The sequence below is a fragment of the Aulostomus chinensis genome, chromosome 16, assembly GCF_037954235.1.
Source record: "Aulostomus chinensis isolate RoL2024-O1b breed Wild chromosome 16, RoL_Achi_v1.0, whole genome shotgun sequence".
Lineage (NCBI taxonomy): Eukaryota > Metazoa > Chordata > Actinopteri > Syngnathiformes > Aulostomidae > Aulostomus > Aulostomus chinensis.
In genome coordinates this window covers 22224619-22249411 of record NC_141335.1, presented here as the reverse complement: position 1 = coordinate 22249411, position 24793 = coordinate 22224619, and the positions used below count along the sequence as shown (strand labels likewise).

The window sequence follows — 24793 nt, the reverse complement described above, 5'->3', positions numbered from 1 at the left end:
ACAAAATTAAAACGTCTTTCAAATGCTGAATTATTTAGCCTTCCAACATGTTCACTTTTATTAGATATTCTCATCAAAATAAGTCATGTATTTGTTTTAGGATTTGGCAGGATTTCAAAAAAATAATTTAAGCGTTTTCCTGTTGATGAGAAGAATGCCATTTATCTCTTAACTATTTTTTTAGGCAAGTTGCTGAATTTGTTTATGATTCTTTGAAAAAACAAAACAACAACAACAACAACAACAACAACAACAACACATTTGTCTTTATTCCAAGTGTTAAAACTCATAACCAGAAAACTCAGACTAGTTTTTACATCTTCAAGCATAAAATGACTTAATCTCAATTCAGGAGAACACACAGAGGTCCCAATGTGTGGAACTCAGCACCTCCTTACCTTGCCAACATTACTTCAAAAAAAAATCTGTGAGGATTTTTTATTTTTTTTTTGCTATTTGAAAAGTCCAACATCTCCCACGGTCTTTTCAAAAATAAAATATATATTTCCTCTTCTAGGTTTCTCTTTCCACCTGCTTGTATCAGTGCTTGTGTCTTTGTACATATGCCTCAACAATTACAACTCATGTGATGTCGGTTTATGTATGTCAACTCTTGTATGTAGCTACTGAGTTTTTCATTGAGCTTTTCATTGTTAATAAATGATAAAAGGTTGGAAATATGTCTTAGCCTGTCTTGTGTTGTTCGCTCTAGATGAATAGTAAGTCCATGTACTGGGGTTTTTGATGACGTTAGTACCTCAGAAAGACAACCACGCTGCCGCCTCACTGTGTTTAAAATCATCTACATCTCAGGACAACGAGGGCCCCGGCAGAGGACCAGCAGCTCCTCCCTCCACCTACCTTATGTCATCCTCCCTTTATAATCATCTCACCAACAGGTGCTCAGCTTCACTTTCCTCCCTGACTCCCAACACCAGCAGGCCAAACTGAGAAACACACGCTGCATCATGAAGAGCCTCAACAATCGGGCCGACAGCCACATCACCGGCCAGGCGGAGTGTGAGTTGGACAGCATGAGCAACGGGGCCTGGGTGAACCAGGGGTACTGCAGCTCCCCTCCGCCCCTGCCCCGAGCTGTCAGCACTATCTACAACCCACAGCCCCTCTTCCAGGGCTCCATGGACAGCATGTATAAACTGGACTCCCCCAGCCCGTTCCCAGGAGAATCACCGACCTCTGACCAACTCCTGGTGAAGAAACGCAGGCACTGCTGCTCTTTTATCAAAGGTAGGAATGATGGATGCATGATATTGGATTTTACACTGATGTCTGATAGGTCAATAGCTACCAATATTATCTGAACAAAAATAAGCTTATCTGATAAGTCCATGTTTACATACTGAAAAATATCTGCTTGTCCATTTAATGTTTTTATCTATTTCTACATTTGCCCTTAAATTATATGTCTCCCACGTTGTTTCTTCATCATAAACAACTGATGATGAACACGGAAGAGGAGACTTGAGCAAAACCGGGCTGATGTCAATGTCAGCTCACCAACAAACATAAAATATCTGACCATCCAGTTGATGGGCTGTGCACCTTCCATTCTGCTGAGTTTCCAATGGGATATCAATCCACCGTGTTGCATGTGTGACTATAACAAACACAAAGACTTCTGTCAATGTCCTTTTTCCATCCTTAATTCTTAATGATCTCACAGTCATTTTGTCGATTTTATCACAGGAGAACACCGGCTTCTTTCTTTGGTTGGTCTTTCTTTCTGTCTTAAAGACATAACAGTGTCTTGCACCAACATTATCTGCAGGTTTATGGGGTACAACACTGACTGAAAACACTTCCAACAACAGAGAGCTGTTTGTGCGCACCACCCTCCGAGAGTTGATGGTCTATGTGGTGTTCCTGGTGGACATATGTCTCTGTAAGTGTCCATGTGTTTCTGCTCCTGGCATTACTGTACTGTAGTCACTAGACTGCAGTACATGACGCGCTCGTTAAACAACAAACACAAGTAATTCTCTGACATGTGGTATCACACAAGTGTTATGTTCATCAGACTTTCAACACTGTGATTCGGGGCGGTTGAGACGAAACTTAATTTAGTCTGATGAGACCTTACACCAAGGGCGCAGTAGTAACCGTTTCTTCATGTAAAGTCAGCATTAGTAACGCTTAGGTTAATGATAGTTAACAGTTAGTTAATGCTTCTTTAACCATTAGGAAGGCTTAGTTAAATATTAGTCAACAGTCTTGTAATCATCTATTGATAATGTTCATTTGATGGACTAGGAGTTGAGGTGAAGGAAGTGTCATTTAAAAAAAACACGTTCCCCTTTAAAATGATGGTCATGAAGAGCTTTAATAAATGGTTAATTATGCTTAAGTAATGATAATTTAGCGCTCCTATCCATAATCAAATGCTAAATAATTGTTTACTTTTGTATCTTTTCAATAAAATGTCAGGTTTTAAAAAAATGCATTTCATCCATCAGTGTGCTATCATAGCACATTAAGTTCAAGAGGGATGAAGAGAAATGCCTAAAATGGTCAACTATAATTCTATATTGCAAAGGGAATGTTCAGCTGTTAATTCACCATCGAAATCTTCCCCCTGCATTAATGCCAACCTCGAATGCCCTCCCCATCGCCGCGCTTGAGAGTTATTGCCCAGCCGTGCATCAGGAGTGAAAGGAACATGGTTACTGCTCTCTTGCCTTTTAGCGATAAGAGTATTTGGCCTCATCCATTGTTGCTTTGTGTGGGTTACATTTACATTGTTTGATGAGGCTATTTGCGTCAGGCCCGTGCACTCTCTCTTCAAACAAATGACAGCCTCTAATCTGCTGGGACATAAACACAGCTTAACAAGTCTTCAATGAGGCCTTGCGTGTCAGGGTCTGAGTAGTCTTATCTCAGGGCCCATGAATGGGGCAACATTTAGAGCTCAGCCTGAGCAAAGCCAGATAGGAATCAATGATGGCACGTTAACAATGTGGCCATGTTGTCTTTCAGTGACATACGGTATGACCAGCTCAAGCACCTACTATTACACCAAAGCCATGACGGACCTGTTTGTGAACACAGCCGGTGAAAACGGGGTCAAATTTCAGTCCATCAGTACCATGGCAGATTTCTGGAATGTGAGTTTTCCCCCATATTTATTTCTTCGGTGTTAAACAAAAATCAGTGAGGAATCATTCGCATACAAGATCACGAGGTGCAATTAAAACTCTATCTACCTATTTCTACACTTGCAGTTTGCCCAGGAGCCTTTACTGGATGGCCTCTACTGGACTAAATGGTACAACAACCAGTCCCTGGACAGCAGCAACCAGCAGTCCTTCATCTACTATGAGAACATGCTGCTGGGAGTCCCCAGGATGAGGCAGATCAAGATCAAGAACAACTCCTGCAAGGTCCACAAGGACTTCCAGGATGAGATAACCGGATGTTACGATGTCTACAATGAGAAGAAGGAGGCTGATGTCAGCTTCGGCCTCATCAACGGCACCGCGTGAGCCGCTTTCCCTGCAGGGTCACATTGTCGGTGCTCTTACATGGAAGAACTGCAGTGAAAATGACGATCTCCTTTACTGTGCTCTTGTTTCTCTGCAGCTGGACCTATCACACAGAGAAGGAGATCAAGGGCTCCTCTTACTGGGGCTTGCTGACCACCTACAGTGGAGCGGGGTACTACCAGGACCTGAGACAAACCAAGGATGAGAGCGCCGTCATACTGCAGGAGCTGGTGGACAACCTTTGGCTTGACCGAGGAACCAGAGCGGTCTTTGTCGACTTCTCCACATACAACGCAAACATCAACATGTTCTGTGTCATCAGGTAAAGCGCACAACTCAAGTCGACCCTCAATGATTGGTGCTTATGCTTGTGTCTGACAACACTCCTTCGAACAGGTTGGTGGTTGAGTTCCCAGCGACCGGCGGCGCAATCCCCTCCTACCAGATACGAACGGTTAAACTGATTCGCTACATCAACCACTGGGACTACTTCATCTTCGGCTGTGAGATGGTCTTCTGTTTATTCATCCTCTATTATGTCGTAGAGGAGATTCTTGAGCTGAGAATACACAAGTTCTCCTACTTTAAAAGCATCTGGAACATTCTTGATATTGTGGTCATAATGGTAAGTTAAAAAAGCACAAGCATTTCTCTAACATTATTCAGCCTTAAAGGACTAACGCGGTTTTCTTTTCCAGCTCGCCATGGTTGCCATTGTTTTCAATATTTTCCGCACCATCAAAGTAGACAGCTTGCTCAGCAAACTGCTGGATCAACCAGAGATCTACGCCGATTTTGAATTTCTGGCATTCTGGCAAACACAATACAACAACATGAATGCAGTGAACTTGTTCTTCGCTTGGATCAAAGTAATGTTCTACCATTTCCTGCACTCCTCTCAGAATATTATCCAGCTTTGGTGTCATTCCCACCTCATGTTTTCCCTCTAGGTTTTCAAGTACATCAGTTTTAATAAAACCATGACTCAGCTGTCCTCCACACTGGGTCGATGTGCTAAGGACATCATGGGATTTGCCATCATGTTCTTCATCGTGTTCTTCGCTTACGCTCAGCTTGGATATCTGCTTTTTGGGATGGAGGTTGAATCCTTCAGCACCTTCGTCAAGTGCATGTAAGAAGTGTCCTAAATAAAGCAATGACTGATAGGAACGTTCGAATTTTGGAGAAATACACTTATTTACCATCTTCCCCAGAGAGGGAATGGAATGAAAGATACCCCTCTTTCCTCTTTGGGACCATAAAAGACCCACGGAGGCCTGCTTAGCACTATGATTGGTTGTGGATTAGCAGGCTAGCTTGGGGAGGATGGCAAAAAAGAGCACATTTCTAAAAACCTGTCTCATTCTTTAAGTAGGATTGCGCATGAATTAATCAGTTCTTTCCCCGTCTTCTTCCGGCAGCTTCACACAGTTCAGGATTATTCTGGGAGACTTTGATTATGACGCTATCGACCGCGCTAACAGAGTTCTTGGGCCAATCTACTTTGTCACTTATGTCTTTTTTGTTTTCTTTGTTCTGCTGGTAAGTCACCCTGGAACGCAAGAAGACTGATCCTAAAAGGATCGACGTAAACATGATCTCTTATGCATTTGCTTTTTAGAACATGTTTCTGGCCATCATCAATGACACATATTCTGAGGTTAAGGAGGAGCTCTCATCGCAACAAGATGAGCTGCAGATTACAGACCTCATCAAACAGGTAATAGACATTAAATTAAAAACATGTTGTTCAAAAAAGCTACTGTCTCACAAGATTTGAATCATCTGATTCAGAGCTATATGAAGACATTTATGAAGTTGAAAATCAAAAATGAGAAAATATCGGATGTTCAGAAGGCTCTGCGATCGGGATCCGGAGAAATTGAATTCAAAGATTTCAGAGAAACTCTGAAAGAGTAAGTGACATGATGGCATTTTATGCTATTCCTTCTATTCTAAAGCCAAGTATAAAACATGAGCGTCACCCCTCTAATGATCCTGCAGGATGGGTCATGCCGATCATGAAATTTCTGCTGCTTTCTCTCGATTTGACCGCGACGGGAACCAAATTCTGGACGAAGACGAACAAGAGAGGATGAAGACTGAGTTGGAGGAAAAGAGGGTTTGTAGACTTCGTTCACTGTTTTCTCAGTTGTGTCTGTTCGATCGACATTTGACACAAATATTGTTTCCACATTTTCCTCAGGATGCTCTTTGTGCCGAACTCAACAATCTCGGAATGAACTATGGAAAAGATTTACTGGAGAAGCCTCCTCCGACCTCCAGCGACCAGAAGAACCACTATGGTCAATCCTCTGTGGATCGTGAACAGTTCCTAAGGTTAAATGTCTTTAAGTTCCCCAGTTCATTCGTCTAAAAAAATGTTTTTCACCTTCACAATGGACAAGAAAAACTGGATAACCTTTCTTTCTGTGTGACAGACTGGCCAGACAAGTTCTCCACCTTGAAAGCTCCGTGTCTGGCATCACATCCAGGATTGAGCTGATTATGGAGAAACTGAGGATAACTGAAGGGAACCAAATGGCTGGGAAACCGTCGGTGAGTGTGACAACAGGGTCAGATGCTGCAGAAATATCAAATACCATCATTCCATCCATCCATCCACACTCACAGCCACGCCTACGGTCAGTTTAGAGTATCAATCAGCCTCGACCCCTCTTGATGTCTTTGGACTGTGGGAGGAAGCTGGAGTACCAGAGAGAACCCACGCAGACACAGGGAGAACATGGAGACTCACACAGAGAGATCCTGTGCTCGAGCCGGGGCTCAAACCAGGAACCTTCTTGCTGTGAGGGGACAGTGATAACCACTGCACCACTGTGCCGCCTTTACCATCATTACATGATACTAAATATAGATGGATGGTATTTTAAATGTTCTCTAAAGGTACCTGTACAGGTTTTCCAGAAATATACTTTGAAAACTTCTGTTTTACTTGTTTTTTATTCATTCCCCACTCTCTCCCATGCAGGCTGATAAAACTGCTTCGGACAGGAGTGTCCTGGTTTGCGTGGACAGAGGGATGAAGGCTGAGATGTCATCAGGAAGACAAGTGGTTCGCACCAACTCTACATTCGACTGCCATATGTGATCAAGGCCTAGGAGGCAGAATCATGGGTTGCATGGTAGTCAGCTGATCTGTGTAGATTTTTTTTCTTGTTCATTACTTTTCCCAAAAAGATCATTTCACTTCCTGTCAAGACTTGAGGAGTGTAACCACACTTCAGAGGCCAGCTTGCCGTTGTCCTGACTGTATTGGGTTGGAACACGTTGCGTAGGTGACGCCACACTCTCCCTCACCCAGATGTGCTGTCAGACACTCCAGATTCGCACCTATCAGAACTCAATGGGTCCAACGTGATTCATGGAACTGACACCCTAAAGCCGAGAACATGCACAAAACAAACCAAATTTCCGTGACTCTCCAACACCTGTGGGGCGTCCATGGCTCTACATTCTATGAAATGTCTGTTTGCACATGAAAAACAGAAATCTGTGGTAAAAATTTACGATCACATATAATTAACTAAAATTCATGACAAGCTATTTGGTTTGATACAACACGTACAACCAATATTGACCCAAACAGATGGTTCAATCAACTTTTTTTAACTGAACCACATACACTTTTAATTTGTAGGTGTAGATGAAGGAAATTGCAATGCAAATTTTTCTGGCTTTAAAACCTTTCCAGGTAAGGGAATGGTCAAATTCCAGGGCTTTTCCATGACCCTATGAGCCCTGTTACGAATTGAGTTTTATATCTAAACTGTAGCACAATAAGTTATATTTTGAACTGTATAACCATCTAGTAACAGATCATCAAAAGATTCCTCCGTCGTTATGTTTGTCCGATCAACTAAACCTCCGTCAGTTTTGATGATTCAGCTGCTTTTGAGTTAGTCACTTTTCATGGACATATGTAAATACTGTATAAACATGTTTTTGAAGCTGCTTCCATGTAATTGGCACTAGAACCAGGATGAACTCATTACAGTTTAGCTCAAACATATGGAAGACTAAACTGTACAATGTTGTAGGCGCAGCTTGGATGTAAATCTATGTACGTGTTGTGTAATATAAAATGTATCTAAACTGTAGAGTTTAAAATCAGAAGTCGGCTACATCCACGCGAACTTCGCATTAGCAGCTAAGCGTTTGTTACTTTTTATTACGTCCGCTAAATCGCTGTCAACTTATTTGCAGTTAGGTGACCTGTGGCTACTAAGTAAAAACAAACAGGTGCAATAAGTGGTTAAATGATAATTATGAGCCCCGTCCACCCTGAGCTTGAACGAGTATAACAGAACAAACGAGTCAATAACTCTGCACAACCACACGTTTACGTCCCTGAAATAAACTCCAACAAAAAGAGGGGAGAGCGTTTTGCCGTCCAGAGTATGCACTATACATTTAGAATGAATGTTAAAACCATTTCCTTTGCGTGGTAGAGCTAAAGCACATGTAAGTTATTTCATGTCAGATTGTGTGTTAAAGTCCGACACCACAAATGATTATTCGCATCTAATAAACAGACAGAACAACCAGGTGCAAATGTTTCTTTATTCGAAGTGATTTACTGAATTTTCAGTTTGAATGAAAAATCATCCTTTAATAAACATCACTTCTGTTGTTCAACCCATACGCATTATTGTCATGAAAGCAAAACGCCATTACATTCAATAGTTTAAGCAACAAATATATTACAAGTCATAAGCGTGCAGTTCAAGCTAAAACATCTCCTGCTTCCTGCTACTTCCAGAAAATGGCTAAATCTACAGTGGAAGAGAATTGTACTGGAGTCTCTGTCAATAACAAAGTTTGACTTTACTGAAATCAATTAAGGCTTATTCATAAATTATATTGCTGAAATTTATTGATGACGTTTAATTTATCAACATTCTAACTACATTATGTACATTTCTTGAGTCACATGTGGGTTTGCGATCAAGATTTCTATTAACACACTGCCAACATGATCCTAGTTGTTTACCCCCCCCCGCTCTAAACAAACCAAAAAGACATGAGCATCAGGTCTGCTGGCGAGTATACCAGGAACAGGAAGTGTGACACATCGTACAAAATGGCACATATGCAAATTAAATCCAAATGGCAGGATATCTGAGAAATCCTCTTGTCACATTTGTCCTGTGAGATTTAAATAGTTTTAACCGTAATATATGGAAATATTTTTGAAAATACTGAGAAAATTCAGAGTGAACCGAGAGGCAAAAGCAGTGCCTGCTGCCCTGACAAATTAAAGACACACTTAGAAAACTTCCCACTCAAAATGAAATAAACATAAAATAATTAAATCACATAGTAACAGATTTGTCTTTACAAAGTAGGGGGATAACAAAGTGACGCACTGTAATTACAGGGTTTGTACAGTTTGATTCAAGCACTTTCGAGGTACTAAAAATATCCAGACCCTTGAAGCCTTAACATCTAAATGGTTATCATGAATGCATTCAAAATTAAAGCTGAAAAAAGTCCTTTATACCCACCACATTTGATAATAATGACTCGTTAAAGACGACAATGAGATCTTTTCATTTCAAATGTGAGTTTGGTTCACCAGTGATTGTGTAAACCAAATACGAGTCTGTGTAAATTCAGGTTCTGGCATATCCCCAAGCTTGAAAACGGTTACGAACCCTGTAATCCGGGGCTGGTTTTGCAACAACGTTAGATCTAAAGTTCTTTGCAAAGCTCTTATAGCCATATGAAAGCCATGACTACAAATTAAGTGAGTTTAAAGAGAGGAAGGCAGAAGGAAGGAAAAGATGTGAGATTTAATATTCCTCTAGGAAACCAGCCCAGAATCAGCATATAGATGATCATTCTGTTTACAAAGTTTGGAGGTTACTGAGATGGTTTTTAACAGTGAGCATGTCCTGTGGCATCAGGATTATAAAATAGTCTAATCTAACATCAGCAAAAAGAAAATCCATCAAAGGTCTGCTAAGAACATGCTAACACTCCAATAAAAACTTCTTTTTTTTTGCTTTTAGAGCTGTGAAGATGACATTTTCTTTGAACATAAAATTTACCCGAGATATCGCCACCTGCTTTGATTATTTTAAAGCCACAGATGTAGATACAAATAACAGGAGCTCCATTGTGTACACTGGAAAGCTGAACTATTACTCCAGGGCCTGTATTCACAAAGCGTTTCAAATCGATACACTCAAACTGAGCTGAAGTGAATGCATGTCCATATTTTAGAAGGTTCTTGAGGCTCAGTTGAGTTTGTAGCACAAATTCAAGATGACCTGCCATCCCCTCTTCATCGGCATGAGGCTCTCACCTCCCTGTGCCACTTCAAAAATACGTATATTGCAAAGATTAAATCAGCACATGAAGATTGAAGAGGATATTTGTCATCTGTAATAAAATGCCCAAATTAAGACAAGCAAATAATCACTCTGAAAAGTCTGTAACAAACAGGTTTTCATTGAAAATAGCAAGGACAATATTGATACACTATAATCTGAGGGCATAAATTGCTGTGGTTTGAGTCAATACTGATGTCTGGGGTCTGACATTTGCAGGGTTTCCATATTTCTGTTTTTAGTGTAGTTTGGATGGACAGCGTTGATTTTAAAGGTTTAGCCGTGTGGCCAGTGTGTGATGAGAGGAATGGCAGTAAATGATCTGTCCAGCAAACAGTAAACTCTCGTCACACACTGGAAGAATTCCTTAAGAACATCCTGCAACATCTAATTAGCTGTAATTATGCAACTTAACATTGCAAGGGAGACTGCTGCTTCAACTACTACTGTTTATAACGGGGAGATAAAGGCTTTGTGAACATGGCCCCTGACCTTCTTTTACCACAGTGGCTGTCCAGGTGGAACAGTGCTTTGAGAGCTGAAAGATTTCACAAGCTCCTCCTGCTAACAGACTTGTGTTGTGGCAGCTCACTGTGTTTGGTAGCCAGCCATGCTGAAGTTACCCAGGTTGGACATAACTTGACTGGCTGGTGCTGCAGCCTGGGGGGACGGGGACCCAAAACCTCCAACCCAGGCGGGTGACTGAGACTGCCTGTGAAATCGCCACAAACATCTGCTTAGTATGAGTGTGGTTTCATGTGAACACAATAACTCATTACTGCCAAGCATCACTCACTCTACTCCAAATCCTTGCTGGTTCCATGTCTGGCTGTACATGCTATAAGAGGGAACCTGCCAGCCGTTGGCCACATACTGCTGTCCATACTGCTGCTGAGGATTCCCGTAGACTTGATTCCACTGCCCCCACTGACCGTATTCAACCTGGGTGAAAAACAACAGCATCTTAATTTAAAAGTTAAAGCCAAAAAATGCCGGTGTGCAGAATCACCAAGACGGCTGAGTAGCTACTTGGCTATTTATTTCTTATGACTGACCTGCTGTGGATTTTTGGCCATGTCCGGAGACTCTTTGCCCCAGTAACACTTTACTATGTGTCCTTCAATGACTGTGCCATTTACAGAAACTATGGCATGGGCAGCGCTGTCGTGGGAGGAAAACCTTAAAAAAGGGAACAGCAGCTTAGAAGGCACGTTCATTTAGCAGATAAAAAGGCTCATAAAACGACATGACATTAATATCATGTCATGTAGTTTTGCTGACATCTAGAGGCCACACTCTGCAATGGATCATGGACATACCGGATGAAAGAGTATCCTTTCTCTGGAAAAACTCTGATTTCCATGATCTGACCAAATGGAGAGAAGGTCTGTCGCATCAAATGTTCTGAAAGAGTTTAAGAGAAAACAAATGCGACCGGCTTTTATGGAAAGTCAACAACAACCATACAATTACAATGAAACCGAGGGCTACAACTAGGACTGAAAGAACTGGAATAATATTCAAATCACAGGAGATGAGCACTTGCTCATTGCCAAATGTGTGTCGAAACACCATTACAAGTGAAAGATGATGATGCTGCAGAGAAATTCCAGCCTGCAAATGGCAGCCTCCAGACTTAATAATGACGCAACAATGATAGGTCCCTCTAAAGTTGTGAGCCTTGCTTTCAAAACACTTCAGCCCTTGTAACAAAAATACTCACCAGATAGTCCCGACTGGATGCCTCCACAGTACACGGTGCAGTTCTGAGGACTGGACTGGGACACAACGTCATCAAACCTCAGCTGCTTTGAGCCATCTGAAACACACACACACACACACACACACACACACCAGCCGACTCAAAATCTTTGTGAAATTTTGTGAAAATTCAGATGAAAGTCAAAGCTGTAACTCATCATATGGCATCTGGTGTAAACATCAGAGTAAAATACTATTCATCATTCAAAGATATTAAGATGTTAGTTTTTCTCGTTCACCCTGTCCCAGCATCAGGATTGAATTTCCTCAAGAAACTTACTGTCCTGACCACCCCTCGGTGCTGGTGGCTTTCGAGTTGCCCAGTTGGTCCTGATTTGGCGTCCTCCGAGCCACTGTCCCCCCATGTTAACGATGGAATTCTCTGCATCCTATAAATCCAAATTTAACAATTATCTCTGCTAGTTTGACGAAGCCATCAGGTTTATTAGTATTTTCTGAATTTACAGTACTGCTAGTAACTACTGTAATCTAACCCGTATTCATGTTGATGTTTAACATTAATGATTAAGTTGTGGCTATATTTTTTAACTATAAGAGATTCTACTTTTATTACTGAAAATATAAGGATAATGAACAGAAAATGGAAATAACCTTCAGTCTGTGTTCTTGCACTGGAGCCTTACCAGTTTGTTGTAGAAGGACACAAATCCATACCCCTTTGATTTGCCTGTCGTCATGTCCTTCACAACACGGGCGTCCCTGGAGGAAAATGTACAGACAACTTCAGTGCGCTTGACAGTTTCAGCACTTTAAACTAAAAAAAGGAACCACGCAAAACACAATGAACTGTGAATCCTCTACACTGTCCTATATTACTGTACATTGGACTGAGCACTGTCTCATAATACTTAATAAAAACTTCAAAGAAACACTTAAAAAAACAAAAAAGGTACAAATACATGCAGCCTACAGTCTTGGCTTTACATAATTTCAGATGTATCAATGGATCATTGCCACAAGAGCACCACTTCTTGTTTAAAACAATAGAGTGGCGGAGGAATGAGCCCTAAAACCCGGAAATAAGTTAGCATTGATGAACGTCCGGTTCCATCGCCTCAAAGTCAATGGAATTTTTGTTCCGTGCCTGATAAGGTTTGTCGTTCACACAAGCTAAAGATATTTTAACATTTTGCGCGAGCACTTAAACAATCTCATTTAGTACCTCACTTCTGAATTACGAAGCGTTTGAATGTCTTAACAATGGCGGTTGCTTAAAAGCTGCAAACTGACAATACAGAGGTTGTCACGGACACTAAACATCCCATCAAGAAGACAACAGAAGAGGGGCAGTGCCAGTCGTGGGGAAGCTGAAGTCATGCGTCTACAGTGCAGTTCCATCATAGTATGACATTAGCTCTGTTATACTAAAGATTGCTTTTATGCTTCAAATACCCTAAAAGTCGAGTTCATTTTGAGATTAATCTTGCAAAACAAAATATCTAAGTCTCATAAATGGTTGTGTGCCACAGAGCATTTTACAGTAATGACCAAAAATCCAATGTAAAAATCCCACAGGCTTTCGATCAAGGGAACCCAAGGTGATGCTAACTTCCGGGTTGGCCTATAAAACTCCGTCATCCCTGCGGCACTCTATTGGCTACTGCTTAAATCCACAAGGAACAGATTACATAGATTACCATGCATTCTTAAAATCTGCTGTTGGTGCTCTTCCTAAAATTAAAATATATAGAAAATATCAAAGAGAAAAAGGAATTAAACGGCATACATGGCCTGTTAACAGATTTCTTTATTTTTCCTGGTCAATTCTTTACCACCAATATGGAGTTTGGGGAGCTGCAAATTTTGAGAAATTGACATTTTTCAGAAATTTCGGAAGAAGATCATTGCACTACAAAACAACACTATGCAAATCAAAATCAAACCATTGAAAACAGTTTTAGAGAGGAATACATCGAGTGTTGGAATTTGTTAATCTAAACTAAACCACGGTTATACAAAGCATCTACAAATAAAGACATATGGAAAGAATGGAATAAATAGAGAAAAAAAACTACATCTGAGTCTCCAGAGTGCACAGTTCCTTGCTGTTAGCCTTCAAGCTCCTGTCCAATCCTATGAGCATTTCTGTAAAATAACCAAAGTGCTATTACTCCACTGAGACCCACAACTAAAAGCTGTTCAGGTTCATACACAAAGCTTACATTTTGCTCATGTACAAGTTACTTACCATACCCTAAATATGCAACAAAAGATGAGTAGGCAAAAAGCTGATAGTTTCACACAGTCAAAACAAGAGACATGACGTCCAAACCAAAACTGCAAGACATTAATTAATACAGCAATTGGGTTCCAGGCACTTCAAATTTTTTTAAGAAAGTAGCATGAAGGTAGGCTCCAGTCCATCCTATCTACTTTAACATGATGCTAACATTCTGATGGCCCATCATCAACTGTATTACCATTCATGACTTTTCACAGAGAAAACGTGCTGAAGTTGTCACCTGAGCGCTAACATTCCTGTTGACTTTAAACACTGTCCCTCACACACTCACTTTCTTGACTTCAAATCAAACTATGCGAGTATCGCTGAGAGGAAAAAAAGCATAAAGTTTCGCAAAACTTGCATATCTATCAATTTATTATTTAGCAGATAATTAATTCTTTCACAGGAGCTGGCTATAGAAAGCTAAATTGGCTAATCTGAGTTGTTCAGTAGTCATAGTTTTTGTTCATGTATCTTCTTCAGTGTGTCTCCATTTAATAAAATCCTTTGGGGTAAAGTCTCTAAGTCTATACCTACGCTATAAGCGTGTCAACTTTTCCAAAAACATTTGTTTCAGAGTATTAGTATATTCACAAGAACAGCAAGATGCACTTAAGTAATACTGCAATTAACAAAATAACCCTCAAAAGCAAACACTTACGAGATTTTCCCAAAAGGTGCAAATGCAGCCTTGACGTCTTCAGTTGTAATCTCAGGGCTCAAATCACCCACAAAAACATGGAAGTGATCTACAATGAATGAAAACAAAAACAATTTAGTTTTCCATGGTAAACTTTGACTGCTGCAGATCAAATGAGAAGTAGGTGAATACTTACTGGATGTGTCTTTCTTCTGGCTACTTGGTGTGGTGGCCCAGTTTACTTTAACCTCCTGAAATCAGTCAGATCATGGAGAATATAAAGAAGAGGAAAGACACATGAGGCAGATAATTCAAGCAAGGAGAATTACGGTAGAATTACAACAGTGGAACTTTCAAACTGGTGACTGTATCCTACCTTTCCTAAGATCTTCCTGCCATTCATGGCTGCAAGGGTTGCAGCAGCATCTCTGTGTTCAAAGAACTCCACGAAGCAATAAGGGTCATTGCTTGTATGCTGGAAGTGACAAAGTCAAAGACACAACTTCAAAAGATTCGTTGGGCCTGCCATGATAATGTGCACAAGTGTAATGGACTCATACAAATACCTTTTCAATAGCGGGGTAACTGACATTATTTTGATGTCTCAACTTACCTCCGTGATCATTTTACAACTTTTGCAAGGCCCTATCTGGGTGAAGAGCTGCAAAATCAAAATCTCTGTGACATCCCTGGAAAGGTTTCCCACATACCTGGAGGGAAATGATAGGACGCATTTTAAACCTTCAATAATATCCTTCAGAGTTTGCTACGGTGTCTGAGCCACATGTACATGGACTTTATTTGACCATTATATTACAGATAATGATGGCGGGGACGTGAAATCGGTAATATGACATTATTTACATTTACTCGACAGGCGCGCAGGCTGGCCTACGTTGGAGGTTTCACAGTAGCGTAGCCTCCGTTAACGTTCACGTTACGTACCAATATGAAATAATAACTTTTCATTGCTTGGATTTAACCTCCTGTTGAAGACACTGTTGTTAATGAAGTAGTCATTGTTGGTATTGTCTGACTTTACAACGTTACACCATTATAGCCGGGTTTGTGCGAAGGGCAGCTAGCTTGGTTAGCCAACCGACGATAGCAGAACTAACATTACACCGTGATGTACATACTGTTACTTACAAGGTTTTGGGGTGCATTTCGTCGTCCATGGCTACTATCAATAGTCACCAGGGGAGTAAACGTTAGCTAATTTCTGGTTAGCTAACGTAAACCGAGTCCGGTGTACGCTGTTCCAACAACTAGCTAACTAGCTTAAAAGCTAGCTATTGAGACGACGCTGAAGTTGGCCCGGAGCTTCTGATTGGAATTTCCTGGTCCACCTTAAAAAGCGTCGCGACGCCTGTAGATGGCGGTGTTTTCAAGCTAATGTCGAGAAAGGAAGTGCGACGAAGCCGTGGCCTCAACCGAAGAGAGAGGAAATGAGAATGAATCATGAAGAAATGAACAGTTAAAAAACATCGTTCTTTGGGGGTCGAGCCTGAGTTAGACTCCCCAGAGGATCCAAGAGACAAACAATTTCAGATCCTGGAATGCTTTATTCTATTTGTGAAAATGTAAACTTTGTGATTCCACTGCTTGTTTTCACATTCACACTCCATTAAAAGGAAAACTACAGTACAGTCTATGGTCTTCTTATTACTCTAGTCCAGGTTTTACCTCCCCGAGTACAGTGTTTTTGTTGACGAATGTCATTTTTTAATCTTCCCCTATTTGCGTTCTTCCGCTCTCAGAAAAAAAGCTCAGCCTGAACCCGACTCAATACCACCATCTACCGTCGCCACGCCATTTTTAAGGTGGACCGGACCATTCCGATAAGAAGCGGGTGAAAATACACCACCGGGCGCTAGGGCATACGTCACGTTGGGAGTGCGGAACGCGCGTGCTGTGGAGAGCTGCGGCGAGGTCACGCTGAGGCGACAAAAAGCCAACGTTTACATCAACCTCGCATTTGCCAGGTCAAAGACGACCATGTCACATTTCTGCTGCACGTGTATAATATTTGATCAATGAGAGAAATTAAAGACATTCTGTATTTATTTTATCTATGAGCAGTTTTATCACATCATAAGTCTGGAAGCAAGAGACTTTTATTTTGAAGTTAGTGGTGTGTGTGTGTGTGTGTGTGTGTGTGTGTGTGTGTGTGTGTGTGTGTGTGTGTGCGTGTGTGCTTGTTTTATTTACTGGTGAATGATGGTTCGAGGCAGTGGTTCGAGTCCTCCAGACCATTCTGGAACATGTGCTCAGGTGACGTAGAACTCCATGTGTGAGCCGATTCATGAATTATTTTTTTTTAATGTTTTGTTCGCGTTTTAAAAATGGAAGAAAAGTGTACTGAGATACCTTTGTCTCAATAACTTATAAAATTGTGGGGAAAAAATTAAATTCACAACGTGAATATTTTTCAAAGTAAGCATACACAGAGAACTTTTACTATCAGAGAAAAATATATCACAAAGAGGTTGCACCAATATAAAAGTGTAAAGCTATGTGGGAAAATACAGCTGAACCACAAAAGACTACTGAATACAGATTTAAAACTAATCACTATTATTTTTGAGTCGTGGTAACCATATAAATAGTGATATAAAACTGTATCATAAAACATAGCCTCAAGTCAAATCAGCATAGGTCTAAGAAAAATAGGAGTAATAACTAAAATTTATTATGACATCATTATGTCCAGAATGTTGCAGCCATTCCAGTCAACCAGCATATAAATACCACAGTCCTGGCACAGCTATGGGGAACAGAGCCATAAATTAATTACGCCTGTGTTTACCCTACAGTGACATGTCACAATGGCTGCCATGGAGAGGGTCTGTTGAGTTGGCTAAAAAAAAAAAATTGTCAAAGAAGTTTATTCACAAATCAACATTGCAGAGAAAATGCAAACAACCAATACTCTCAGAATAATGTGAAAGGGCAAAAATAGTGACTGTAATCGAAGGAAAATATTGAGGAAATGAACACATAATTATGGGGGATTTTTTTTTTTTTTTTTACGATAAATCGTTGATGAGATGCTGTGACACACACACACACACACACACACACACACACACACACACATACACAGACAGACAATTTGAGTAACAGTTATACCAGCTTGTCTGGACCTGTCAGGTTTCAGGAAGTTCTATGGCAACATCAAACTCATCACACTGTGACTGCATAAGATCCCTCTAATATAAAGGAAAAATGTTGATGACCTGGATTTACTCAGCGACAGACATGCACATGAGACATTTGATATAGGTGCTGTTTACTCTTACAAACCACTTATTTATTTCAATTTCACGTTTCCAAAAATAGAGATATCAACTGTCTTCAGCTGTGGTTGACAAACTTTGACTTGCATTTCCCTTCTAGCATGGAGCTGAAGGAGAGAAGTCCTGTGCTGAGGGAAGAACTGTCATCTGAGGTGTCATTTTGCCCACACGGTTTCACACCACCACACTTTAGTAATTGTGTACCAAATCTGAGCGAGACTGAGTTCCCCTGCACAGGATTTTGTCAAGTGGGAGTTCTCTCTTTGGGCAAAATTTAATTATGCAGCTTGAGATTCCCTGGTGCATCTACTATTTATCCATCCATCCATTTACTACCGCTTACTTTCTAAATGTCTTCTGCGTGCAATTATCTTGTGAGGACGAGATCCATCCATCCATCCATTTTGTACCACTTATCCTGTTAAGGGTCACGGGGGTGGAGCCTATCCCAGCCGCCTTCGGGCTAGAGGCAGGGTTCACCCTGGACAGGTCACCAGTCCATGGCAGGGCCAACACATAGAGACAGACAACCATTCACACTCACAGTCACACCTACGGTCAATTTAGAGTATCAGTCAGCCTCATCCCCTCTTGATGTCTTTGGACTGTGGGAGGAAGCTGGAGTACCAGAGAGAACCCCCACGGACACAAGGAGAACATGCAAACTCCACACAGAAAGAACCCGGAACCTTCTTGCTGTGGGGCGACAGTGCTGACCACTGCACCACCATTCTGCCCATCTACTTTTTATCAATTTGACCAATTACTGGATTAGATATTCTGCATTATCAGAAATGGCATCGTTTAATTGTTTGGCCATATGCCCCCCCCCCAAAAAAAAACTCTGTTTGAGGAGTTGTTTTGTTTATGTTTATCTATTTTTTTTTATTATGTTCAAAATTGAAACTTGATGCACTTTATTAAAAAAAAAAAAACTGGGCATATTTTGTTCACCAAGAAACCTTCTATGAAATACATGTTAATGTAATGGCCACTTTGTGTATGTATTTAAAGCAAATGAATATCTACTGCGAGTATCAGTTATCGGCCTTCTTGACTTAACAATCGATCTCTAACTAGGGTTCAAGGGTCATACGGGGACCCCGTAACATTAGCATTAGCAGCAGAGAATCTGGTCTGGAAATGTGACCAAAATCCAGCTCAGTGGAGCAAAAGGCGTCTATTCTGTCAATGTGAGGGGTCTGCGACACAAGTTTGGGACCCCATACCACTGTACCAGCGCTGTCCGCCCCCCTACATTAACCCTGCTATTTCGAGAAACTTCCAGCCCACTTTTCCACGTCACTTCAAGGAATCTTTAAAGCGTCCGTCGCCTGTATAAAATGTCTCAGTACTCGACAGCCTACAACATGAACGGCATGAAGACTCAGTCACCGATACTGACCATGGCGAATAATGACAACGACCCGCTGCCCCTCGGATGGGAAGTCAAAATTGACCCACAGACTGGATGGCCATTCTTCGTGGATCACAATAATCGCACGACAACCTGGAATGACCCGCGACACGACACGAAAAAGGTAAAAAGAGAGAGAGCGCGAGAGCGGCGGGATAAAGTTGGTGTGTGATTATGACGATTAGCGGCTCCTTTTAACTGTCAACGGTTTTCGTGTCGCGAGCTGCGTCGCTTAAATGGCGCGTTTTGCTTCAGTAAGCTAAGGAGCGCGGCGCTAATGTCACTGTTTAATATTAATCTTGTTGGCTATAGGCCTTGTTTGGCACCGTTACCTCCCCCTCACGGACAGCTCACAAGCCTATTATAACGGGTGATCAACCCTGTTATGTTCCCGTGTCATGATCTAAGACTATAATTACTCCATGACTCACTCACTCACCATGCTATATGCTATGAGGAGTATTTTAATATCGCTTCTCTCATAGCTAGAAACGCGGCCACGTCCTCTTCATATTAAACTTTTTCCCTTACAAGGATTGAAGCTGGTACTCTTTAACTTCGGCCTGGGGAGTATTAGAGTCCCTGTCTGCTTTAATTTCAGTTTTATAAACAGAAACCGGAGCGAGAAACTGGAAGTGGGCTTCACATGCTGCCAGTTGCTAATCTTTAGTCTGAAAGAGAGAGACGCTGTTGTCCGAAGTCAGTGTCCCGAAGAATCTGCTGGAAAGGCACAGCTGTCAGGGGATAAAATTGGTGCAATGCTGCTGGCAGTGTGCAGCGTCCCATACTGAAATGGCAGAGGGCAAAGGGTCGTTCACAGCGATTTCATAACTTCTATCTTAAAGGGAAAATATCACAGGATTACATCTAAATGCAGTTTTTTGCTCTGCAGTGATTTGTATTTGTTTTCAGGAAGTCGTGATTCACTTCTGAGCTGTATCACTGAAACTATGCTAAACTGAACATTAGTAGACCTGTTGCTTGTAATGCTCCTCGGCTGTCATTGGCAGGTGTCATGTCTTCTTGTTTCACTGTGGTAAAATAAATAAAATATCCTCTCTTTCATTGGTATTACACATTTCCTATATTACTCATGCAACAGAGTATCAACAACTTTCACCTCTGAATCATCTGCTGCTCATTTTCATGATCTTTAACCTACAAAAACATCAAGAAAATCTGACATGCACAGAGCTGATGGTGACATGGTGAAATTGCTTATGTTCAATGACCAAAAACTAAAGACACTTCATTTTCTGTCATAAGATATAAATAAGCAACAAATTGTTATATGTAAGAGTCTGTAACTAGCAAATTTTTGGTATTTTTGCATGAAAAATCATTGATCAAAATAGTCAGCAGTTAGTGTTATTTCAATCAGCTCTTTTTCCCTCCCAGATCTGATCAATTCCAGTACAATTTTTTTTTACTTTAAGTCTTCATCATTGGAACTGCGTGCTTAAAATTATTCAGGGGTTATTTATGTTCCTTTTAATAGGTGTGGTTTAATAAAATCGGACGTCACTTAATTAACATTGCAACTCAAAAAATCTAACACAATAACTGTCAAATGCAAAAGTCCATGTTAATCAAAAGTTGTTTTTATGTGTTTAAGCCTCAAAGAGGTGATGCTTTTGGCGTCCTAATGTGGACATTTTAACCTTTTAACCTGTGTAATTATGTCTGGGGTGAGAGCACAAGCCCATTTTACTTAGCTGCTCAGTATTCTGTTTAAAAAAAAATGCAAGTATCACATTCAGCCTCACATATTCACATAGGAATGTTGAATTTCTGCAGGTTTATTTGCACTGTTTTGGATTCACCTGATTTAAATGTAAATCTCTTTGTGTAGGAGTAAGTACCTGAATAATGCATGAGTTAACACTAGTATTACTCCCTCTGCACATATACAAGCAAAAACGGCAAATATTTAAGCACTTTTGTTTTTATTTTCAAACAAGAGTGATTACTTCTGTTTCCTCAAATGAGACCAAAGTCAGAGAGTTTTTGTAACATTACACAACCCTCAAATTCGATACAGTTCCTCGTATCTTATCGTGAAGATGACTGTGAGGACAACCCTGAGGCTTTTGTTCTAGCAACGGCTACTCATCCAAACACTAGGGAATCAAATTGGTTGCCATGGCCTTCAACTTATTAATATTTGTACCAAATACTCTGGTACAAGCTTTGAGTAATTTTCCTCATTCTGGATCTTATAATTAGGCAGATTTATATCTCCCTTTATATTCTTTGTAGTTAAGCAGTCATATGTGTCTTTAAATCACATCTGCATTCTCCTGACTGTGTTTCAGGTCAGAGAGGTATCATCCAATGGACCCAATATACCACCAGAACCAAGCCCTCAGGATCCACCGAAGGAGACACAGAAGACCTTTGTGAGGGAGATGAAACACCCCATTCTTCGCCCAGGTTATGTTCCAATCCCAGTCTTCCATGAGGGTGAAGACCTCAGACAGCAGCCGCACCCCTGTTATTCCTACATCCAACCAAGCACTGCACAGGGTATCCGGACAGATGGGCGGATACCTTCTCCGACGCCAGGCCTCCACTGCAGGCCCAGATCCCCTTTACATGGTCCTCTAGACAGCTGCTCAATGGAGCCTGGAAAAGCCAGCTCACCTGTTTCACAAACAGCAGAGGTCAGTTGAGAGTGAAGAAATGTAAAAAAATTGTTTGTACAAATGTACTTTTGAATCAAGTATGAGAAACTGAATTTTGTGATCGAAAATAAAATTGTCACTGCTACAATTTTTGATTTATTTTCAAGGTTTACACTGCCCCGCATTATCAGCCCCCACGACCCAGCAGCACTGGTCTTCAAGCTGGTTACATCCCTATCCCAGTGATCCATGAGGGTGCAGGGGGCCAAACGCAAGCGCAGCCTCAGCTAAACCCTTCAGTTTACTCTCAGCGTGCCCCCCACTCAGAGCATCAGCATCCCTTCCATCGCATTCAGACAGATGAATGGCCCAGCTACGCTGCAGCAATGCAGCCTCCGCGGGAAAGGGCCTCTCCGATATTGCTTCCCCAGCACCGTGATTCCACCTCTATTCACCTCCCACATCATGTGAGAAGCCAGTCACCTATTGTATCCCAGGTGATGGGAGAAAGACCACAGGTAATTCTAGTTGGTGTATTTTCACTTGGGACAACCCTTGACGGGTTGGATTTTTCAAAGCGTATGTTGACTGAGGTTATTGTAATGACTTGCTTTCCAATTCCCAGGCTCAACAGCATATCCTCTTGAGAGACCCGCCCCATAAAATGGAGCAGGAACTACACAGCCCTCAGCAGAAACCAGAGAGTGCACCACTCCCCCAGCCTTTGCACACTGAAGCTGAAGACCAAAAGCCTCAGCATCCTCAACAGCTTCCACCTCAGCAACCTCACCAGTTCCAGCAGGCACAACAGATCCAGGTGGCGCCACCTCCGGCATCTCCACAGTCTCAGCAGCCTGAACAGTTACCACAGCTGCAGCAACAGTTTCAGCCTCCCCAGAAACCAGAGCAACCACAACAACACACTGCAGACATCACTGTCCAAATACCCCCAAAACCTGAAGCGCAGGACAAAGCTGCTGCAGCTCCAGAGGTCCCACTTGCAAAGGTGGAGACTGAACAGCCTCCTCAGTGCCCTGTCCACCCAGGTGTTGCTAAAGTACAGCAGATAGTTGAGCGGGTTGCTAAACTGGAGCAGGAGGTGAAATGTTTTGATGGAAAGAAGAATGATAAGAAGTACTTGTTACTGGAGGAGCTGCTGACCAAAGAGCTCTTGGCGCTGGACTCAGTTGACCCAGAGGGTCGTGCAGATGTGCGGCAGGCAAGAAGGGACGGAGTCCGCCGTGTTCAGACCATACTAGAGGAACTGGAGCAACTGGAGGAACAGCCAACCAGGCCTGCCAGCGTGGCCTCGATGGAGGGTGACAACGTGACACAAAAAGGAGAGCCAACCATGATCAGTAAGGAGAGCGCCGAGATGGCAAAGGAGATATCATAAGAACTTCATGATCAAGAGGAAGGAAGGAGAACCTGCTGTATATTTGATAGTGAATAAGTCTGCTCCAGCTTACTCTTTACAGCATTTGTGAAAGTTGCATGCATTGATTAACTGTGTTGGTATTTCCTGCCGTTCAGCACATAATTAATGGTAGCGCAGCGCTGTCACGCTTTCCAGCCAATGTTGTTGCCTTCTATGTTGTGCCAACGTCTTTGTAATAAGACAGCTGTCATGGGCAAGGTGTTGACGACAATTTCTAATCAAATTCAAGTTTGAATAAGAGGCCTTTATCAATAAATGGAAGAAAGCAAGTATTTTCTTAACAGATGTTACGTGTAGTTGCCTTTCATCTCGATCAAATATTGTACGGAGCTTTACCTAATCTAGTTGGCAAACACTGGGGCTTTTGGAGCAACTCTCACAGAGAAATCTCGGTCAACAGAGAAGCACGTTCTCCTTTATCACCATGTTGGAGCTGCTTTGTCACAAAACACAATGAATATGTTTAGTAGATGCTGCTTTTTGGTGCATAACTGATTTTGCTGTCTTTGCACTTTGCCATAATTGAAATGTATCATGCTGAAAGATCGGCAGCACTTCATTTGAAATATACCACAAGGTTTGATTGATGTGTTTGGGTGTTTGTATATGCATTGGTTTTCTTGTACTTTCAATACATGATATCAGTATTTATATATCATATAATATTTTCGTACATTTATGAATGTGTACTGACAAATGGACCTGAGATGTGTGTACTTAAGGTGTAAGACAATCAGCACTTGGTGCTAATAAGGAATCACAGTTAAAGATGTCCAGAATGTCCTTGTTTAACTACTTTACCAAAGCCACAATCTGTAATAGCACCGGCACAAAAATGGTCAAAAAGCCTTAAAAATCCCGTCTGTGAGAAGTTATTCAGCTGTTACAAGAAAATGTCAATCTATTGTTTGAAAAAATTCACTTTTATGATTACACAAATCATTTTTGTCACAGTTTGTCTGTAAAATAAGCCATCTGTAATGTGGGGTCACTGCCTTATCCACCTTTATAAGTTATGGATTGTGGCTTAGTGTTGATCACGGTTATGAGTAGCAGACTAATGCAGTGGCGGAAGCAAGTCACGTTGGTACGGTTGAAATAAAATGTATTTGACATGAATCTTGACTTATATTTTGGTCCCCACTTTTTTTTTTTAATACGGTTGCATGTTTATTTTTATTATTTTATTCTTGTATTATCAGTCCATTCTATCACCAGCTCTTTTCATCAACTCGAGAACTTCTGATGGTAAGATTAATGTCGGTGTCTGAAGTCAGCTGCTCCCTGCCCTTTCCCTCCGGTCTCCACTGATATGACTCATAGCTGAGACAATGTTTGGCCCCTAATTCATGTACGGGTAGGAACACTAGAAATGTGTGCAAGTGGTGTGAGTGTGTGTGTGTTTGGGGGAGGGGGGGGGGGCATGCCCTGGGGCCAGGATCAGAAAAGACAATTTCAGGCCTTTACCCCAATCAGAATAACACTTTACTCACTGGGGTTGTGATTGGATGAT

The 24793-nt window shown here is 41.4% G+C and overlaps 3 protein-coding genes across 4 annotated transcripts; 2 read left to right on the top strand and 1 right to left on the bottom strand.

Annotated features, from left to right (window-relative positions):
* The first annotated feature begins 934 nt into the window (after positions 1-934).
* Positions 935-7497, top strand: pkd2l1 (polycystic kidney disease 2-like 1). The gene is made up of 15 exons (XM_086180330.1): positions 935-1248; positions 1790-1903; positions 2995-3122; positions 3240-3496; positions 3598-3822; positions 3897-4125; positions 4199-4369; positions 4451-4632; positions 4922-5042; positions 5122-5220; positions 5295-5416; positions 5505-5622; positions 5707-5840; positions 5942-6059; positions 6493-7497. The coding sequence occupies exons 1-15, from the start codon at positions 969-971 to the stop codon at positions 6610-6612; spliced, it is 2418 nt and encodes an 805-aa protein (XP_086036456.1). The 5' UTR covers positions 935-968; the 3' UTR covers positions 6613-7497.
* Positions 7498-8071: 574 nt separating this feature from the next.
* tial1 (TIA1 cytotoxic granule-associated RNA binding protein-like 1) lies at positions 8072-15879 on the bottom strand. Of its 2 annotated transcripts, XM_086180487.1 has the most exons (12): positions 15652-15872; positions 15116-15212; positions 14879-14977; positions 14699-14753; positions 14524-14611; positions 12262-12337; positions 11898-12006; positions 11580-11675; positions 11176-11260; positions 10912-11035; positions 10653-10798; positions 8073-10568 (listed from the first exon to the last, which is right to left on the bottom strand). In XM_086180487.1, the coding sequence occupies exons 1-12, from the start codon at positions 15678-15680 to the stop codon at positions 10445-10447; spliced, it is 1128 nt and encodes a 375-aa protein (XP_086036613.1). In that variant the 5' UTR covers positions 15681-15872; the 3' UTR covers positions 8073-10444. The 2 variants fall into 2 exon arrangements, with proteins under 2 accessions (XP_086036612.1, XP_086036613.1); XM_086180486.1 differs by having other exon boundaries at positions 8072-10568; positions 14524-14753; positions 15652-15879.
* Positions 15880-18808: 2929 nt separating this feature from the next.
* On the top strand, positions 18809-24520 carry bag3 (BCL2 associated athanogene 3). Its single transcript, XM_086180481.1, has 4 exons — positions 18809-19342; positions 21534-21881; positions 22010-22360; positions 22468-24520. The coding sequence occupies exons 1-4, from the start codon at positions 19145-19147 to the stop codon at positions 23236-23238; spliced, it is 1668 nt and encodes a 555-aa protein (XP_086036607.1). The 5' UTR covers positions 18809-19144; the 3' UTR covers positions 23239-24520.
* The last annotated feature ends 273 nt before the right edge of the window (positions 24521-24793 follow it).